Here is a 21,190-nt window from a genome sequence, read left to right as displayed (position 1 = left end):
ATCAAAGCGATCTTAGTTACATTTATTCGTAACTAGATCCATCAATGGTCACCTTACTGATATATTCAATGACATAGATTAAGCATGGATGTGTAGCATAGAAATTACATGCAATGTGATCAACATGCCTAATTCCAACTAGTCCAACATTATTCTTTAATGAGATCAAATAAATCATAAGTAATATTCAGAGTTTTAGAATTGAACCAAATAATTTATTCTGCAGAACACAAACATAAAAATGTATATATGTACCAAAGAACATCAAAATACAAACTCCCACTAAACATGTACATCATCAAATAGTACAACACCCATATGAGCAGTATGCTCGTGAAAGACCTTAGGTGGTAATCCCTTAGTAAGCGGATCCGCAATCATAAAGTTTGTCCCAATATGTTCTATAGTAATTTGACGACTCTGAACTCTTTCTTTAACAACAAGAAACTTGATGTCTATATGCTTCGATTTCGAAGAGCTTCAATATATTTGTGATATCTTGTAACTTGTGACCACACACAATCCTACGTTAAGAGTTTGAGAGAACACCAGAGAAGGCTTGGAGGTTTGGAGCGTAGATCTAGTGCAGAGAAAGATCGAAAACACGCTTCAAAGGTAATCTCTATTTTCTGTGTGTTGTAATTAATTAATTCGTGTTAAAATACGTAGAACAATCGATCCTGTGAAGAAGAGTTGATTGAAATCACAAGAAATTAATTTTTGGTAACTAGATCCATCAATGGTCACCTTATTGATATATTCAATGACATAGATTAAGTATGGATGTGTAGCATGGAAATTACATGCAATGTGATCAACATGCCTAATTCCAACTAGTCCAACATTATTCTTTAATGAGATCAAATAAATCATAAGTAACATTCAGAGTTTTAGAATTGAACCAAATAATTTATTCTGCAGAACACAAACATAAAAATGTATATATGTACCAAAGAACATCAAAATACAAACTCCCACTAAACATGTACATCATCAAATAGTACAACACCCATATGAGCAGTATGCTCGTGAAAGACCTTAGGTGGTAATCCCTTAGTAATGCGGATCCGCAATCATAAAGTCTGTCCCAATATGTTCTATAGTAATTTGACGACTCTGAACTATTTATTTAACAACAAGAAACTTGATGTCTATATGCTTCGATTTCGAAGAGCTTCTGTTGTTATTGGAATAAAGTACTGCCGAATTATTGTCACAATATATCTTTAACGGTCTTTCAATGTTATCCACAACACGCAGCCCAGTGACAAAATTTCTCAACCATATCCCATGATTAGATGCCTCGTAACAAACAACAAACTCTGCCGCCATAGTGGATGAAGCTATGAGTGTCTGCTTAGCACTTTTCCATGAAATAGCCCCTCCGGCTAACAAGTAAATATAGCCTGAAGTGGATCTTTTACTATCTTGGCATCCAGCAAAATCAGAATCAGAATAAGCAATGATCTCCAAATAATCTGATTTCCGATAAGTGAGCATGTGATCTTTTGTTCTTTGCAAATAACGCTTAACTCGTTTGGCTGCTTTCCAGTGATCCATCCCTGGATTACATAAATATCTGCCTAGCATTCCTACAATGAACGCAATATCTGGATGCGTACATACTTGGGCATACATCAAACTTTCTACAATTAATGCATAAGGAATTTTCTGCATATCCTTTTGTTCCAACTCATTTCTGGGGCACTAACTCAAACTAAATTTATCGCCCTTAGCAACAGGAGTGTCTCCTAGAGAACATCCTTTCATGCCGAATCTATCAAGAATTCTTTCGATATAGCTCTTTTGTGATAACCCAAGAATGCATCGATGGTGATCTCGATGTATTTGTATACCTAATACAAAAGAGGCGTCCCCAAGATCTTTCATCTCAAAATTCTTGGTCAGATATCTCTTGGTTTCGTGCAATAAGCATATATCGCTACTAGCAAGTATGATATCATCGACATATAATACCAGAAATATGTATTTACTCCCACTGAACTTATGATATACACAATCATCAACTTTGTTTACCTAAAAACCAAATGAGATAATTACTTGGTGAAATTTGTGATACCACTGACGAGAAGCTTGTTTGAGACCATAGATAGATTTTTTTAGTTTGCAAACCATTTTCTTTGGGTCGCCTGATACAAAGTTTTCTGGTTGCGTCATGTATATTGTTTCATCAATGTTACCATTAAGAAACGCAGTCTTAACATCCATCTGATGTAACTCTAAGTCAAAATGAGCTACAAGTGCCATTATGATTCTAAAAGAGTCTTTCGTTGAAACAGGAGAGAAAGTCTCTTTATAATCGATGCCTTCCTTTTGAGTGAACCCCTTGGCAACTAGACGTGCCTTATATTTCTCGATATTGCCTTTTGAATTCCTTTTGGTTTTAAATATCCATTTACAACCAATAGGTTTGACACCTTCAGGCAGTTCAACGAGATCCCAAACGTCATTTTCCATCATGGATTTCATCTCATCATTCATTGCATCTATACACTTTCGAGAATTGGGACTTTGTTTGGCTTGATGAAAGTTGATTGGATCTTCCACCATGCCTATATCATTTTCATGTTCTTGGAGAAAAACAAAATAGTCATCCGAAATTGCAGTTCTCCTTTCTCTAGTGGATCTTCGTAATGGCATATTTTCTTCGGATTGTTGAGTTTGCACTACAGGAGTTGTTTCTATATTTTGTGGTTCTTCTATATTGCCTTGATTATCTGAATTTGCATTTTGAATAACGTCTTGACTATTATCAATTGCAATAAAAGGAATATTAATAAATTCCTCTTCAAAGGCAATATTTCTAACCTTATCTCCCTCCACAAACTCAACTTCCTCAAGAAATCTTGCATTTCCTGTCTCGAAAATATTCTTAGTAGTAGGAACATAAAATTTAAAACCCCTTGAGCGCTCAGAGTAACCAACAAAGTAGCAACTTACAGTTCTAGAGTCCAGTTTCTTTTCATAAGGCATGTAAGGTCTTGCCTCTGCTGGACAACCCCAAATATGAAGATGCTTAATGCTTGGCTTTTTGCCTGTCCATAGTTCATAAGGGGTTTTTGCTATTGCTTTGCTAGGAACTCGATTGAGGATATGAACTGCAGTTTTTAAAGCTTCTCCCCAGAGAGATTCTGGCAAAGAAGAATGACTAATCATACTTCTTACCATATCCTTAAGCGTCCTATTTCGTCTTTCAGCAACACCATTCATGCTGGGTTTGCCCGGCATTGTGTATTGCGGGACGATACCGTATTTCTCTAGGTATTTTGCGAAAGGTCCTTGACGTTGTTCGCCAGATCCATCGTACCTGCCATAGTATTCTCCACCACGGTCAGATTTGACGGCTTTAATTTTCTTGCCAAGTTGATTTTCAACTTCAGCTTTGAATATCTTAAATACGTCTAATGCTTGAGACTTCTCATGGATTAAATATAGGTACCCATATCTTGAATAATCGTCTATGAACGTAATAAAATACCGTTGGCCATTCCATGAAGCTAGTAGGAAATGGTCCACAAATATCAGTATGAATTAGTTCTAAGACATCCAAGCATTTGTTTGCACCTAATTTTCTTGTGTTTGTCTGTTTCCCCTTTATACACTCAATACAAATTTGAAAATTTGTAAAATCAAGAGGATCAAGGATTCCATCCGACACAAGTCTTTGAATTCTTTCTTTAGAGATATGACCTAAACGCTTATGCCATAGTGTGACGGAATCTTTATCAATTAATTTTCGTTTTGTACCACATGAACTTGTGTGCAAGGTTTCATTAAATGAGACAATATTATCCAATAAATATAGGTTGTCATGTAAAGATAAAGAACCAGTGCCAATGAGATTTGAATTATGAAAAAGACTAAATTTATTATTTCCAAATGAACAAGAGTAACCAAATTTGTCCAAAAGAGAAATTGAAATTAAATTCCGTCTAAAAGACGGTACAACATAAGTCTCTTCCAAATTCAAATAATGAATTGTCTTTAATAACAACCTAAAAGTTCCTATAGCCTCTACTGCCGCTGTTTCACCATTGCCCACATAGATGAATCTTTCAGCATCATTTGGCTGTCGGCTCCACAGGCAACCCTGCATAGACACACTTATGTGAGTAGTAGCACCAGAATCTATCCACCAAGTGTGTTTAGGTACAGAACTCAAATTAGCTTCAGAACAAACTAAATTGAGAAGCGAACCTTTCTTGATACGCCAATTGGCGTACTTGGGACAATCTTTCTTTAAGTGATCAACTTTGCGACAAAAGAAACATCTAATTTCTGTATTCTGTTTCTTTTGCTTCTTGTTGTTTGATGTCCCAACTGCAGCTTCTTTTCCTCTTTTTCTTTTCTTGTCCTTGAAGACAGTTGCTAAGTTTGCACTTTCGATTCTTTCTCGCTTTATCCTCTCCTCTTCTTGCACACAGTGAGATATGAGCTCATTAAGAGTCATTTATCCTTTTGAGTATTATAACTCACCTTAAAATGACTGTATTGCACAGGGAGAGAAATCAAAACTAAATGCACCAGCAAATCATCGGATAGTTGTAGCTTTAGTGCTTTTAGTTTGGAAGCGATATGAGACATCTCCATTATGTACTCCCTTATGTTCCCTTTTCTTTTATATTTCATGGACACAAGATTAGCCAAAAGAGTACTTGTCTCACCCTTTTCATTCTTTGCAAAACGTTGTTCTATTTCCTCTAAGAACTTAGTAGCAACTTTTTCCTCGGACATAGAGCCCCGAAAGGTTTCAGGAATAGAGCGTTTCATGATCATAAGACTCATGCGATTAAAACGATCCCATTTATCCATGTTTGCCTTTTCATCGGCAGAAGCTCCTTCAGTAAGAGGTACAGGTCGGTCCTCCCGAAGCGCAAAGTCCAAGTCCATACAACCCAAAACAATCATGACATTCTCTTTCCAGTTCTTGAAGTTTGTGCCATTAAGCACAGGAATGGAATTGATACTAGCAGATATAGTAGAAGCAGAAGTATTGACTGAACAAATAAAAGATAATATATCATGCTCGCAATTCATAATCATATCATCGTTATAAAATAAATAAATAAACATACATATGATATGATTAAATACTTCATATAATGGTGGGCCCTAAAACAAGATACCTAACACATCATTGATATTTAATCTTTGGACAAAATATCAATTGCAAATGGTACTCTTGACATGGTAATCAAATACTTAATTAATTAAATTTACTCAAATAGTAAGTCTTTCTTTGGACCGACTTATTATTTATAATGTAAAATAATTAAAAAATTACCGTACACTAATTAACATGTCTATTATTTGACCAAATAATAATCTTCTTTGGGACGATCATATTTTCATAAATAGTAGACACACATTATAATATTTCAAAATAAATAAATCTACATTGTAGAGATTACTTTGACAACATATAATTTCAATAAATTTATATTAAAATATTATAACAAAATAATCCATAAGATTGGATATTAAATGAATTGAATTTGACATATAGATTAAAAAAAATAATCCAATTCATATAATAATTATGATTAAAGAGAAATAAATCATTTTATGATTAATTAATTAATCAATCAAACTAGTAATTGACTAATTAATATTTATTTGATTTTTATGCCTTAACCGTTATCCCTCACCCACTATGACCACCATCGCCACCCCATACCGGCCAAATCGATAGTCAATGATCATCTTTATGGCCGTTCGAACACTAGCAGCCACCGATCGACATTTGAACTTTCTAATTTCGAATTCTAAGCGTTAAACTTAAAAATCCAAATTCAAGAGTATATATCTTGTAAAACTTGGATTTAAGCGCAATTGCTTAAAAAATTCGAAACTAGAAGATAACTCTCGAATTTAATTCTAAAGTTCGAATTTAAGCGTATAAGCTTAGAAAATCCAAACTCAAGAGTTTATATCTTGAAAATTTGGATTTTAAGCGCTGAGGCTTAAAATTCGCATGTAGAACTAAATTTAAGAGTAACAATAATTGATGTGAAAATGCAAATGAAAATAATCATTTATAAATATTGAAAAGCCTTGAATAAAAGACATGACTCCATGAATTGATGCAACTGTCACTTGGCCACAACTTATGAAATGGTGCAACCATTGGTGATGGATGAGCGGTTGGAATAATATGCATGAAACAAGTTATGTTTAGCAATTATTAATCTATACTCAAATCAAATAAATAAAAAAAATAACTTATGGTATAAACAAGATGGAAATTAATTCTCCCAACAGTAATCAAATTTCAAATCATGCATGGGATCCATCATAAGGCCATATACACAGCATTAATAGGACACGGTACATAAATTGCATATGTGCTAACCCACTGAAGCGTAAATAGGTAGGGAAAGTAGGGGCTTTTTTTAAAAATATTATAAATTAAAATAATAATTATAAAAATATGGCAAAATGAGAATGTTTGTAAAAATATAGTAATCCGCTGCACACTGCCGCGGATTCATCCGTTTTTTATAAAAAAAAATTAAAAAAACTAAAAAAAAAAAAGAAAAGTGAGTGGGTGACGAATTCAAAGAATCCGTCACAGTCTGTCACGGATTCAGAATCCGTGACAGACTGTCACGGATTCTTTGAATCCGTGACCGTGTCTACTCCGCGTATATTCCTCTATAAATAAAAATTTCGGTCCGCTTCAAATTGTATCCTTTCTATCTTTCCTTCCTTCGTCCGAAAGTATTTCCGTAATAATTCTCGCATTTATCCGATTCAAATGCGCAGAATCCATCTTTTCTAATTCGATATTGTATTGATATTATTTGTTGATTTTATTATCCTTTTAATTTGAAGATATATCAAGAGGTAATGCTTAATTTTTTTGATAATATTATAATTATATATTAAGAATTAATATTTTTTGTGTATTTTTTTTGATAATATTTGTCATTTATTTCAGATATTAACATCGTCCGTTGAAATTATTACAAATTCCGTATAATTACGTCGGAGAAGGTAATTTAAGCAATTCTTTTAATATTTTGTTTGTATTTTTTATATTATATTATATTAATGTAATTATAATTTTGTTCATTAACATTATATTAATAAGTCTAATTTAGTTAAATATTATATTTATAATATTAATCATGATATTAAAAAATAGTTGGAATATTAAAAAAATCATAAATATGATATTGTGTTTTTGGAAATTTTTGAAGTTTAATATTTTTAATATAATTAAATTAATTTAATATAAGAATGAGTTAATATTATTGTACTTAATAGTAATGAAATTATAAAGTATTTTGTTATGTTTTGTTAAAAAAATTATAACAATTTATATATGAAATAGTGTTTAGTTACTCTTTAACTTTAGGCACTTTAATATAATTTATATAATGTTATAAAAAAAAATTTGTTGATGCAAAGTAATATAAGAAATTGATAATTCTAATTAAAATATTTTTATCCAACTATATATTTTGAAATAAGTTACTTAAAAGTTTAATATAAGTAACTTATATTAATTTTTGTTGTCATATATTAATTTGTGTTGGTGTATACAAATTTTTTTTTGAAAATTATGTAATAAAATTGCACCGAGTATTTGGTGAATTCATCAGTCCTTCAGCTCAAATTTTCGGGATTCTTCTTGCGCAGCTCTTTATTTTTTTCACTCCTTTGTATTTTTTGTTACGTATAAATAATCTGTGATTCTTCTCCCTTTATAATTTGCGTCGATCGTGTAATTATTTTAATTCCTAATTTGACTTGATATTTTTCTGTCGAATCTTAGAATTTTAGAGAATTGCGCCGAGTATCAGCAATTCAGAATTTGATTTCGGAGAATTGTGCTGAGTAACAGAATTTGGGAGAATTGCGCCGAGTCTAAGTCGAATCTATATTTTTTCTTTCTATATTGAATTGTTTTTTTATATTGTATCTGATAATTTTTTTAATTAATTGCAGATATTAAACTCCGGTAGCTCATTTCATTACAAATTCCGTACAACGACATTTGAAAAGGTAATTTCAATAATTTCTTATATTTTAATTGTATTATTTATGTTGTATCAATGTAATTATAAATTTTTTCAGTTGCATTATATTTTTTTATATAATTTTGTTATATTTTATATTTTTAATATTAATTATGTTTTATATTTCTCACAGACATGGATACTGTCAGAGCCTTACTTTACGTAGGTGGGTATGTCATTATTGAAGATGGTAGGGTTGGATATAGTATTCCCGCGACCAGGCCCATTAAAATCCCTCGCTCTACTACATTTTCTCAATTGTTGAATTATGTGCATCGGAAGCTGGAGATCGACCCATCAAAATTCTGCATCAAATTGTCAACGAAATATTGTTATAGATCGTTGTCTCGTTACATTGAAGAGCATATCTATATCACAGATGATGATAGTCTACAATTTATGTTTGAGTTGCCGACACTGGATTGCTTGTACTTGTATGTTGATTAATCGCCAGTGTTACAGAATGTAAGTGATTACGATTTTGATGCATTCATGCCAGTAATAACGCAAGGCTTGGGAACAGTAGGTTTGAATGAAGCGGGACCTTCTATGTATCACGTCGATGAACAGTCAGCTCAGGCCTACTCTGGGATCGACACTGGTCCTTGGGATCACCATATCACCACTCACACTGAAGAAGACTATGCATGGGGGATGAATAGAACTCGAGAATTGGATTTTTCCTCAGGGGGTTGGGATCATCATATCACGGGTCCATCAGGAGTTGATGTCGCATGGGGTTCTAGTAGAACATGTCAATTGGATGCAAATATTCCCACCCCAATTACAGAACACATGCCTGAGCATGATGATTTATTCGGGGACAGTTCGCATCATGTCATGAATAGCGATGATGATTTGTATGCTACATCAAGTGACGGAGAAGATGATCATCATGTTGACAATGCAAATGAAGGGACATCGGCGCGTGTGTTAATGTCTGGAGCAACAATGACAGAGAACATTCCTATTGCACCAGAGCAACATTTATGTGAAATTCCTCAATTTTTCAATGAAGTCTATCATGAACAAATTCCAGATTCATTTGGTATTCCTTCTGCATCACGAACAAACTTTTACAATCCTAAAAGGCCAGAGCTCGGTGTAAAAATGGTGTTTAATAGCAAAGGTGAGTTAATAGCTTCTGTGAAGGATTTTTCTGTTCGGGTTTTGAGACGTGAATATATTGTTGTCGAAAGTTCTCCGACAATTTGGAAGGTCAAATGCAAGAACTGGTCCGAAGGTGGCAATTGTGGGTGGGGACTTCGAGCATCGTTCAAAAAAAGTTTAGGCTACTTCATTATCACAAAATATGGCGGTGATCACACATGCATGTCTACCCAAGTCGGTATAGATCACCACAACCTTGACGTAAACATGATAGCCAATACACTTTTGGGAATCGTACGTTGTGATCCTGCATACGAAATCAAATATGTGCGAGAAAGTATTAAAGAAAAATATGGTTATGATATATCGTATGCTAAGGCATGGCAGAGTTTGAAACGCGCGGTCGAGTTAGTCTATGGCACATGGGAAAGCTCTGTAACTTTGCTTCCTAAATATATGGGAGCTTTGTCGAAGTACAATCCTGGAACTGTTGTAGAATGTAACCATCTTCGACCGTATGACCATCCACATAAAGTTTTGAACTTTGTGTTTTGGGCATTCAGACCATGTATAGATGGTTTCCGACATTGTCGCAACGTAATCAGTGTAGACGGTACCCATATGTACACCAAATATAAGCACAAACTACTCATAGCAGTAACATTGGATGCCAATAACCAGGTTTTTCCGCTAGCATTTGCGCTTGTTGATGAAGAAAATTACGAGTCTTGGCATTGGTTCCTCGGTAATGTTGCACAACATGTTACCAGAGGGTGTAGTGGTGTGTGCCTTATATCTGATAGACATGCTGGTATAACAAGTGCAGTTCAAGATCTCCCTGACTTCAGGCCTCCTCTTGGTGTTCATCGTTTCTGTTTGAGGCATGTTTGCTCTAATTTCAACAGCAGGTTCAAAAACATTCATTTAAAAGACTTATGTTGGGAAGCAGGGATACAACACCAAGTATCAAAATTTAATGCGACAATGGAGGCAATTAAAACCAATAATGCAGCAGCTTTCACATATTTGTCAAACATTCCAAAAGAAAAATGGTCATTGGCTCTTGATGGTGGATGGCGACGAGGGATAATGACGACGAACATGTCTGAGTGTATTAATCGTGTGTTGAAAGGGGCGCGACGTCTTCCAATAACTGCGATAGTGGAGATGAGCTTTCAGCGTTGCGTGCAGTATTTCATTCAACGGCGAGCTCGAAGTGATAAGATGCTGGAAAAAAATCAACCATGGACCGACTACGCATACTCTAAATTTGATATGTGGTCGAAAAATTCAATTGAACATCGAGTTGTAAGATTTGACCAAAGAGATAAAACAGCATCCGTCGCGACAGGAGGAAGACCGGGTCGTCAACATCACGTACAAGCTGTGAACATTTCTACGCGTGATTGCACCTGTGGTAAATTCACAATATTTGGAATACCTTGTTCACATGTGATATGTGCAGCGAAATGGTTTGGTTTGAATCCCGCACAGCTTGTACAACCATGGTTTACATTGAGCGAATACGTGAACACATACGATGGAAGATTCTATCCTATTCATGATGAACAATATTGGGATGAACCTACATTCCAATTACGACACAATGGTGTTCGTCGACAACGGAGGCAGGCTGGTAGAGATCGAACGACACGCATAAGAAACGAGATGGACCAGCCATCAACGAGGGCGAGACAACGTGGGAGGTAAAAAATCTACAATAACGTATTTTATTTTATTTTTAAATCGTAACATGTGCAGATGTGAATGTAATTACAAAATTGTGTATAAAAATTTTGTATTTATTGATAATTCTTGTTCATTGCAGGTAGGTGCAGGTGAGAAGATCGAGTTATGGTGCAAAATAATTATGTTTGTGACGTAGATTTTACAATTTAGTATTGTATTGATATGACAATTCAGTGTTGTATTGTTATGAAGATTTTTTACTATGTAGTTTGTTGACATACCCTGACTTGATTTAGCAATTATACTTATGTTTTTTCAGTACTATAAATTTATCCCTAAATTTATTCATAAAAGAATAATAAGTCACAATCAATACAGTCCACAATTTTAAAAAGTCAATAATACAAAGATAGTTTACGAATGTCGCAAAAAATATGTTGCAGCAACAACTTGTAATTAAAATAAAAAATTGCTAAACATACAACAATACGATGTAAGTAATTGTGTATATCTAAATAAATAGTTAATGTCGATGGTAACGATGCCCCCCAGTGCCACACGGTGGTCTCCTGATTACTCTACGTCCACGACCTAACATCTGTTCATCATCTCCATGAGTACTTGTTTGTCCTGCAGATGTACTGGTATCGGCAATGTTCCCACCAACCTCAAACCCTTCTGGATCAGAATATTGTGGAAATGGTATGGGCGACGGGTTAAAAGTAGGGCGACTCTCATTCATACCCGGGCGAAAGTCACTTTGTAGAAATTGTGTAAAACTACCAACAATTGGAGTGTAGTAACCAGCGTCATATGATGGAAAGCTTGAAACCACTGGCGGAGTAGTGTACGCCATATTTGAAGATGATGGTCCGGGTTCAAACTCATTTCCTGTCCACATCGGTGGATATTGCACATGAGCTGGGCGTGCCTGTGACATAGATGCATATGTTATGTAACATATATTTAATACAACAAATTAAATTCACGTACATATGTAGATAAATTTACGTTCATATGTAGATAAATAAAACATTTCTTACGATAAATTGTCGGTAGTTTGCATCAACAGGATGATAGCCCATGATGTTCGAAGGTACCACTGGCGGCGAGAGAACTATCTGTGAAATGCGATAATACCAACCAATATAGTCCACTGTGATGGCAGGCGTACCAGGTATGACATAGTCTCCACCAATCACAAAATTATATCTATCATTCCACATTTGTACAAAATCCGCGTGATATGTCCCCAATCGAAGTTGTTCCGGCCTTGTCGAGTCAGCTTATGGAAATTGTCGAAGTTAGTAGCAGGTGGCGGAAAACCCTGACGCATTCCGAACTGTCGGAGACACCGCTCAGGTCTATGCATCTCAACGATATGAAAATTAATCAATGTGCATGCCGACCGACATAGATGAATGCTATTTTCATCCAGAATTCTGCCAACCTCCGGACACATATCATAAACTGTCCATAGAAACTGAAGCAAATAAAATGAAAAAAAGATTAGCAATTTCATAATATATAAATAAGATTAAAATTGTAAAAAAATTTCAAACTCTAAACAAATAATTTATATCTACCTGCCCTTCTACCATCCTGTCAATCATATCTCTCATTATACGAACCGAATGCTGGGCCGTGTGTGTCCAAGAAAATCCGCGTCTCCACATGTAATTTAAAAAAGTACACAATATTTTCATTTAAAAAAATAAGAAATAATAATATTAAATTTTAACTATTTTTTATTAATACCGTGCGCCGTATGGTGGGAATGGTAGACCATGCATCACATCCTGCAGCCTGCTCTTCTGAAATAGATACCTGTTCAGCTCTATCAGGGCAAAGAAGAATAATCCTAGACCACACCCAAATCTGCAATAACATACAACAGAAATAGTCAAATCTTAAGAAAAAAAAGTACAAAAAATATAATGACCGTATAAATGTACAAATACCTGCAATATCTGAACTGGGCCACACAAATCGCCCTTCAAACTCATTGATGTGTCGCATAACTCTCTATAAAGATATGCCAACACAGCAGAACCCCAGCTGTACGTATTCACTAATTCTATGTCCTCAAGGAACTGCAAATACATAAGTTTCACAGCAGCACCTTCCGAGTCCGGAAACATACATCCACCAATGATCATTAATGCAACACAACGAGAATATTGTGTCACCTCCTCTTCAGTGCTTTCGTCATTAACCATATTATTCAAGCAATGGTCTAGCAAAGCGGTCAGATAAAGATGTGCACCTTTAATCTGAGAAAATGTGGGCGTAAAACCCAACCAGGTAGCGCAGCGCTGTTGTAAAGTATGTTTATTGTACGCGGTATCTACACCAGTGATGGGAATGCCATCAATATTCAACCCCCAAATAATGGCAACGTCCTGCAGGGTGATTGTTGCCTCGCCCACGGTTAGGTGAAATGTGTGTGTCTCACGACGCCATCTCTCAACAATGGCTGTAAGCAAATGATTATCATAAAATTTAATAGGACCACACTGAATGACACCATAGAAGCCCATGCGTGCAAGACATAGGCGGACACGGAGGTGAATCCCAGCATTATGCAATCTCCAGAGACATTTGTTTGACCGACGTGGCGAAATTATTGCATCCATATTTTCAGCGTTGATATTAGTTGATATGTGTCTATCCCGCAAATACAACACATTCTCCGTATTTTCAGCCATCTTGCAAACAATAAATCATTAGTTAATAGTTATTTGTTATAAAATATATACATTAGCAATAGTTATTTATTATAAAAAATATAGCATGTAATTACAATAAATAAATTAGTAATAGTTATTTATTATAATAAATACATTAGTAATAGTTATAAAACGTATACATTTATTGGAATTAAATTAAGTATACTTATTATTATATAATTAATATCATAAGTATTTCAATAAAAATATTACTTCATGGAATTAATTTATAGGTATTAATGTTATACAATTAATATTTTAATTATTCAGTGTTAATATTTTAATACGTGATGCAATTAATATATAAGTAATAACAAAATTACGTGAGTCGATTAATATTAATATATAAGTATTAAAATTATACAATATAAAAGTATTAATATATACGTATTAATATTATTTTATAATTATAAATATATAAGTATCAAAATAGTTATTATTATTACAATTAATATATACGTATTAATATTACTTATAATTTTTGTAAATAAATTAAGTATAGTTATTATTATTACTTGAAAATAAAATTTCAACTTAGTTAAATAAACCTATAACATAATCTAATTAACTTAGCTCTAATTATTTAAGATCTATGTGGAATAATACTTATTTATAACATGTAATTCCAATAATATAATTTATAATTACTGTAATAAAATTAAGTATAGTGATTATTATTACTTAAAACTATTACGATGCGGTCATAAAGTTCTCGGTATCCAATAAGTACAATAATAATACAATTAATAATATAATTATTGTGCTGAACGAAATTCTCGCAAAATCGGAATTAGCTGACAATAATAAATATAATAAACTATTGTGCTGAACGAAATTCTCGCAATAATACAATTAACTGACAATAATAAATATAATAAACAAAAAAATAATTCACAGACTTACGTACGCTAAATGCACTGAAGCCGCCGAACGAAATTCTCGCAAAATGGGAATTAGCTGAACGAAAGCGAGAAGAAGGAATTTAAAGCGAGAAGAAATTGAGGTGAAGTCCGCTGCTGAATGAACAAAAATTCATCCGAGGAGCGCAATTTAAAGCCACGGATTATTTGGTCAAATAATCCGTGACAGTCTGCCACGGATTCAGAATCCGTGGCAGACTGTCACGGATTCCATGAATCCGTGACTTTGGTCACGGAGAATCCGTGACACTGTTTTTCCTTTTTTTTTTAGTTTTTTTAATTTTTTTTATAAAAAACGGATGAATCCGCAGCAGTGTGCAGCGGATTACTATATTTTTACAAACACTCTCATTTTGCCATATTTTTATAATTATTATTTTAATTTACAATATTTTTAAAAAAAACCCGGGAAAGTATAAACAAACAATTGCACAAAGAAGGCTGCTACCATCCGGAAAAAAAAAAGTTTCAATAATTTTCCATGAATGATGGCTCTGATACCACTTGTTGGCAATTTAGATTTCATAACCACAACAAGATCTTTAAACATTCATGTCAAATTATCAGAATAAATACTATAAAACATACCGGAATCCATAATAGCAAATGTGTTTTGGATGAAGCATTCCACAACCAAATCTCCTTAATTCCTCAATGGATCAACAAGTTTCTCACTTTTGATTCCTATTAGAATTTCCTTAATCCTCTCTTGAATGGGGAAGGAAGAGTAACTACATGTATATATATAGATTTGGTTTGGGGACTACAACCATTCAATGTGTCCCTTCAATATGGACTTAGCAAAGCAATGTGTCCTTTGCCAAACACCACATTAAATGACATCCTTTCATTAGAATCTCATCAATCCTAATATTATATGATTTCTACACATTAAATTCCATACTTTAAATATATAATTGAGTAGACTTTATAAATCATTTATTAGATTCAAAATTTATTAGATAGTATATATAATATAATTGTTATTTAAATATGTAAGCCCATTGTAGAAAATAATATTTCTAATACACACTTCTTTTGTTTTTTCAACTCGTGTTTAGGAAATAGACAAACAAGTATTTGAGACCATAGGATCCATGTCTGAGTCTGAGTATGTAATATGATAGTAACCTGCTGCCAGGGTCGAACTAATCCATTTGTTTATGGTTTGGTCGGAAGCAGTCAATTGAGAATATTGTGCAAATCAAACGATCCATTTCTTTTTATTGTTGTAATTATATTTATTTGAAAAATTATAAATTTTAAGATTTCGTCATCAAGATCATATTAAAACTCTTTTAGTTTTCTAATATTTCGAGCTCTAACTTGAAGGTCGTTTACTTGATTGCTCTTGAGCTCGAACTTGAGAGTAGTGTGTTGTTTCTGATTGAGCGCTACTACAACTCAACTCGACCTGATTTATATTTGAATCTAGTTCTCCTGGTAGACATAGGCCTGGCTTTGGGTTTTGTCAAAAGATAGATGAAAAGCATGAATGATTCAAAGACTCCCAGTTTGTCAAAACATCAAAGGACTCCTACAGAGTAGTAGGTGGTAACGAGTGTGCTGAGATTTTCATACATGGCCTACTAGCAAATTCGAAAAAAAATTAGAGACATAGTGTCACATATATATTATCAAGCGTCATCCATGTATTTATAGTCTGAATACGCGACTGTCCCAGCCAGTTCAACACCGTTTCAAGGATAGCATTGATTCTTCTGGAAATATAACTTTTACTCATAAATCTTCAATTGGCTCCACACAAAATGGAGACTCACTTAAGGTATACAGAAGAACAGTCATCGGTGACTGATTCCTTTCATCTAATAAATAACTCTTTACACATGCCTTTTGATCCAGATTTAACTAATGTTTTCTGTTATATGCTAATTTTCTGAATCAAACTTGTCGTGCCAGTTGAAATTTTGAAAGTCGCCAACATCAGGGAAAAATCGTAACATTGTATGCACACGGGTTTAAATCGAAAAGTAAATATGTATCACGCATCTCTGAAAGGTTCAACTGGCTCAGATTCTTCAAGCAGGGCTGCAGCCTCAAAACACTCGGCTGCTTCCAAAGCTAATGCCTTGCTCCCAGTCTTGTAAAGCAGGCCAAGATTGTACCATGCAGTAGCGTTGGTTCTTTCAAGGCGCAATGCGTCGGTCAGAAAGCTTTTAACTATTGGCTGTGATTGCTCACTGAGTCGTCTGAGAATAACGGCAGTAGATATCAAGCTTGGGACGTGATTAGGTTCAATATCTAGTGCCTTCTCGAAAAACTTTAGAGCTTCCTTATGTTGTTCTTTACCTTCATACAGTAAACCTGAAAAAACAATTGGAAAAAACCATAATAAACATAACCTTGTCTGCATATCTATGGATGCATTGATAATAAAATAATCAAGAAGATCTGAAGAAGATTTGATGATACGATCATGAAAGAAATCTGAAGGATGACTCGAAGACAACCATCTAGTTGAATAGGTTATTCTTATGAAAGACATTGAAGGTAAGTGAATCCAGAATCCAGATCTACCTGTGGAATGTAATCTTGAAGCTGAATGTGGATTGATCTCTTCAGATTTCGAAAGACATATTTCGGCATCCCGCCACTGTGATAAGCTGGTGTACACATTTGCTAGATCATGCCATATTTCTACTTCTAAACTTCTATTGATTTTCCTCATGTTCTACAGACACAAAAAGTCGTGAATAATACATACAGAAGATGAACATGAAAACGAATATGGAATACCAATCACATCCACAATAATTATATGAAACATGATTTCGCATTGGACATTTAACCACATATTTTACTTTTCTGATTTTGATAGAAAAAGGCACCAAGATTAAAAAAAATTATCTTAGAATTTAAATTCAATGAATCCTCGCAAACAAGATAAATCCACTGTCATACCTTTACAAGCTTTTTATGAACTCCAAAACTCTTCCTCTGGACTTGAAGAACAGCAAGGAGTTTTGTATATGTTTCAACTGCCTCCCTTAAACGGTCCTGTGCAATCTGGAGTTTGGCCTTAGTACGCAGCAATTCTCCTTGATTCCATTTCCCTGCTTCATTTAAAGCTGTATCAATAATGTTTTCCGCGTCAACGTATCTCTTCTGAGCAGATAAAATTCGAGCAAAAAGAATCCATCCATTTACGTTAGAACCAGCCTCCAGTTTCAATAACAGCTTCGCATAATAAAGAGCGACATCTAACTTTCTCTGCTCAGCATTTTCCAGACAAAGAGAGAATACAATGCAGGCTTTTTTCTCATTAGTCATTCTTTGTGCGGTTTCAAATGCTTCAAGTGCTTCGGATTGCTTCATTATTCTTTTGGAATCAGACAAAGCGCCTCTAGATTGTGCTGAGAGACAAAGACCTCGAAGGTAGTTTGCGAAACCAGCCCGTTGAAGACAATTTCCTAATTCAGTAAGATATTTGTAAATATACCCTATCCCTTCCTCAAGGCAATCACAATCCTCTATACAGATCTTCGAAGCCAGCAGTAGCTCAAACCCAACATCACGACTTTCTCTATTTTTCAAAAAATTTCGCAACAAATTGAGAGCAACCATATTTTCACCTTCTGCATGGTAACAAAGAGCTAGAGACGTGTATTTTTCATTTTCATCGTTTGTCCTTGGAGGCAACTCTTCGATCTGATGGGCGAGGGACACACATTCGCTGGAGATGGATAATGCGAAACCAAGGTGATCCAAGATTGATGGGTCCCATCCAACCCTTCCGAGGATAAATTTCCGGACAATAAGGAGGAGGAGGAGGACTGCTTCTTCAGTGTTGTTTCTTGGTATGAACGACCCCTCCGTTTGGGAGCGAAGATTTGGAGGCATTGCATTGTTACCACTATAAAGAAGAAAAACGGCAAAATTCTTTTCAATTCTTGTTCTGGTCTCTACATCAAGACTCCATTGATGAAGCAGGGCCCTTCTGTAGGCTAAAATTGCTTCTTGATGAGTATAAGCAAGGATCCATAACTCTGGAAGTAGTTCTACTGCTTTGTTTAAGGTCTCCAGCAATTTACAGTCAGAAGCAAAATTTTCAGGCACACCTTCAGGGATTGCAGACTCAAGAGCATCCAATATTACTTTACATGATTGAGCAGCTTCTGCAAACATCAACGGATTAAGGTCTCTGTGAGAGTGGATAAATGATACAAATAATCCGGATGCTAAATATCACAACTACAATTTTTTGTACGAAGTGGAAAAGTTAAAGAAGTACCTGCATACCTTCCTAGAGCTTGTAGTGATTTTGCTTTGAGAAATATAGCCTCAACAAGCAAACTAACGGCATGCATTGACATAGGTAGAGCAGTGTCACTCTGAGAATGACGTCTAGACAGCTCACACCTACGAACTACAGTTATTTTTATTCGAGGAATCACTGCAGCAATATCAATTCCTTCAAAAACACTAAGAGCAGCTTCGATGTTCCCTTTTTGGTACTCTAGTCGCCCCAATAAAGCTCTGGCTTCCTACAAGGTGGAATGATTAACAAAAGTCAACACATCGATGCTGCAGAGTTGAGTTTTCCCTACTTTAAAGTCCTAGCAAGTATATATCCACCCAGGGCTAAATTGCCAACACAATGAAAGTAAAAATATTTACATAGCAATATTTTCCAAGTTCTAGCCACATCTGACAAAATTAAAGCTACAATAAACTACCTCATAATTTAGAAACCCACTCTCTCGAAGAGATGATTCCGCCTCTTCTATATTGCTGGAGTCGACTTTCGTATCATCCCCTGGTCGAGAAGAATACCCACTGGCTGAAAAGTCCCGTGTTGCAAGGGACTCTGACGAAGGAATGATTTCATCTCCTCTCATTTGCTCTCCAGAGCAAATACATTTCATCATCTTCCCAAATTTCAAACTCAAGCTACTCTTTTGGTTGCGAAACCAGTATTTAAAGCTCATCTCATCTCATCACACTCAATGTTTTCCTATAAACAAATAAAATTTAGAACTTAAAGAACATCCACTAGATTTTTGCACATAATAACATAATCATATATTTTGAATAATTTGTGCAACTAAACTTCGTTCGAATTTCCGTAAAATCCCATTATATGCACATAGAAACAGATACAAGATTGAAGAAAGAAAGCACTTGCATTGGATTCTATAGATTGCCAATTGCCATTAAAAACTTGCTACAATTTTCAACCACTTTCCTTTTACAAGGAAGCAGAAGCCCTACATCATTCATCGTACATTTACATTTCTAATACTTTTCTAAGAAAAAACACCAACCAATAGTAAGGAATCATTTCAATAAAATTATAACACATATCTAGTTACCATTTCATCATAAACAAAAAGTTCAAAAAATAACTGCAGTAAAGTTCAAACTTTCAAAACAAAACTTAACCTAAAAACTTCCCGCATTACCTTTTAAACCAGAACCCCCGACAAAATCTCAAAACACAATTCAGATCACCAACAATGTTGACCAAGAAAAGCCCCGAGATAAAGGAACTTGGAGTACGGTAACTTCAGAAAATTTTACCAAACACCAAGGAAGATATAGCACCAGACAAATCGAAGCATAAAGTCAAAGAATGCAACTTTGCACTGATAAAATCGAAGAAATACAAGGCCATAGTGAATATCATCATAATGAAAACGAAAACCAACTGTGAAAAATAATTTTACAACAGGTTAATCGAAAAAATCAAAGCAATCATTACAAATGACACCTTTTAATTGATGAAAGGCATGTGCCCAGAGCCCACAAGGCGTTAAAGCCATCACCACCCATTATTCTCTACACCAAGAAAGGGCTAATTCTCGATTTTACAGGCTGAGATTAACCAAGATTTGGAAGCTAGTGCCTTTTTTCCTTTAATTTTTTGTCTTATACTATCTTAGATTATATTTCTGTGAACAGTACAAGAGAAGATTCAAAGTCAAGAGAAAAACGGATCTGGGTCGATCGTCGCATTAAATATGATATCTTGGTTCTGCAACCTGAATCATATGAATTAAAAATTTGTTCACCGAATCTATTGCTTGCGGTGAACATTCAGTTCTTTGTTGGGAATTAAAATTTTGCATTCATGGTTTGCAATAGCAAAATTGTTATTACAAGAAAAGGAGGGAGAATTCGACTACTGGGTCAGGGTGAGTCCCACAGTTTGAATTTCTTTAAATATGCATCGAAATTACAAATAAATTGTTTGAGTGATTCAAATATTCTCCACAGCTCAACTGTAGATGAATTGAAAGTCGTTTTAAATCTTGACATGAAAGGATATGAATTTTATTAATAATAAAATAAACAAATATAAGAAATTTATATACTTAAATATCATTGATGGTATTTTATGAGACAGATATCTTATTTGGGTCATACATGAACAAATATTACTTTTTATGCTAAGAATATTACTTTTTATTGTGAATATCGGTAGGATTGACCCAACTCACATATAAAGATTCGTGGAACCGTCTCACAAGAGACATATTTCCTTTATCAAACTGTTGATTGTTGATTCAATAATTCATAATCTTATCGATCACATCAAACAAAAATTAGAAAGTCTATATCACTATTTATAATAATGATAATGTTGTCGAAGTCTATAGAATTTTTTTATATATAAAAAAAGTAAAAATAAAAAGCATTTCAACATCTTTGGATATACAAACCACAAGAGGCGTGA

General features: G+C 34.4%; 4 protein-coding genes across 8 annotated transcripts; 1 reads left to right on the top strand and 3 right to left on the bottom strand.

Annotated features, from left to right (window-relative positions):
• Nucleotides 1-4,467: 4,467 nt before the first annotated feature.
• On the bottom strand, nt 4,468-5,064 carry LOC142519555 (uncharacterized). Its single transcript, XM_075622601.1, has one exon. The coding sequence runs from the start codon at nt 5,062-5,064 to the stop codon at nt 4,468-4,470; it is 597 nt and encodes a 198-aa protein (XP_075478716.1).
• Nucleotides 5,065-6,651: 1,587 nt separating this feature from the next.
• On the top strand, nt 6,652-11,149 carry LOC142519439 (uncharacterized). Of its 3 annotated transcripts, none has more exons than XM_075622461.1 (6): nt 6,652-6,867; nt 6,962-7,017; nt 7,802-7,891; nt 7,975-8,031; nt 8,179-10,861; nt 10,984-11,149. In XM_075622461.1, exons 5-6 carry the CDS (start codon nt 8,538-8,540, stop codon nt 10,985-10,987), a joined length of 2,328 nt encoding a protein of 775 aa, XP_075478576.1. In that variant the 5' UTR covers nt 6,652-6,867; nt 6,962-7,017; nt 7,802-7,891; nt 7,975-8,031; nt 8,179-8,537; the 3' UTR covers nt 10,988-11,149. The 3 variants fall into 3 exon arrangements, with proteins under 3 accessions (XP_075478576.1, XP_075478575.1, XP_075478577.1); XM_075622460.1 differs by having other exon boundaries at nt 7,802-7,897; XM_075622462.1 differs by lacking the exon at nt 7,802-7,891.
• A 63-nt stretch (nt 11,150-11,212) lies between these two features.
• Nucleotides 11,213-12,089, bottom strand: LOC142519440 (uncharacterized). The gene is made up of 2 exons (XM_075622463.1): nt 11,888-12,089; nt 11,213-11,775 (listed from the first exon to the last, which is right to left on the bottom strand). Exons 1-2 carry the CDS (start codon nt 12,068-12,070, stop codon nt 11,368-11,370), a joined length of 591 nt encoding a protein of 196 aa, XP_075478578.1. The 5' UTR covers nt 12,071-12,089; the 3' UTR covers nt 11,213-11,367.
• Nucleotides 12,090-16,282: 4,193 nt separating this feature from the next.
• LOC142518435 (protein NPGR2-like) lies at nt 16,283-20,589 on the bottom strand. 3 transcript variants are annotated; one of them, XM_075621223.1, is made up of 6 exons: nt 20,225-20,589; nt 19,191-19,468; nt 18,746-18,998; nt 17,416-18,629; nt 17,032-17,185; nt 16,283-16,818 (listed from the first exon to the last, which is right to left on the bottom strand). In XM_075621223.1, exons 2-6 carry the CDS (start codon nt 19,440-19,442, stop codon nt 16,496-16,498), a joined length of 2,196 nt encoding a protein of 731 aa, XP_075477338.1. In that variant the 5' UTR covers nt 19,443-19,468; nt 20,225-20,589; the 3' UTR covers nt 16,283-16,495. The 3 variants fall into 3 exon arrangements, with proteins under 3 accessions (XP_075477338.1, XP_075477339.1, XP_075477337.1); XM_075621224.1 differs by lacking the exon at nt 20,225-20,589 and adding an exon at nt 19,917-20,172; XM_075621222.1 differs by lacking the exon at nt 20,225-20,589 and adding an exon at nt 19,939-20,171 and having other exon boundaries at nt 19,191-19,491.
• Nucleotides 20,590-21,190: the final 601 nt, after the last annotated feature.

This window comes from Primulina tabacum, chromosome 11 (genome assembly GCF_025594145.1).
Source record: "Primulina tabacum isolate GXHZ01 chromosome 11, ASM2559414v2, whole genome shotgun sequence".
Lineage (NCBI taxonomy): Eukaryota > Viridiplantae > Streptophyta > Magnoliopsida > Lamiales > Gesneriaceae > Primulina > Primulina tabacum.
Note: the sequence above shows the minus strand (reverse complement) of the source record. Positions and strands in the feature narration are given on the sequence as shown.

Coding starts and splice junctions, on each gene's coding strand:
- LOC142519439 (XM_075622462.1), top strand. CDS start 8,538: ATGCCAGTAATAACGCAAGGCTTGGGAACAGTAGGTTTGAATGAAGCG.
- LOC142518435 (XM_075621223.1), bottom strand. CDS start 19,442: ATGAGCTTTAAATACTGGTTTCGCAACCAAAAGAGTAGCTTGAGTTTG. Junction 17,186..17,415: donor TTCATAAAAAGCTTGTAAAG/GTATGACAGTGG, acceptor TTGTGTCTGTAG/AACATGAGGAAAATCAATAG. Junction 16,819..17,031: donor TTCAAGATTACATTCCACAG/GTAGATCTGGAT, acceptor TTGTTTTTTCAG/GTTTACTGTATGAAGGTAAA.
- LOC142519440 (XM_075622463.1), bottom strand. CDS start 12,070: ATGTGGAATGATAGATATAATTTTGTGATTGGTGGAGACTATGTCATA. Junction 11,776..11,887: donor CAAACTACCGACAATTTATC/GTAAGAAATGTT, acceptor TCTATGTCACAG/GCACGCCCAGCTCATGTGCA.
- LOC142519555 (XM_075622601.1), bottom strand. CDS start 5,064: ATGATTATGAATTGCGAGCATGATATATTATCTTTTATTTGTTCAGTC.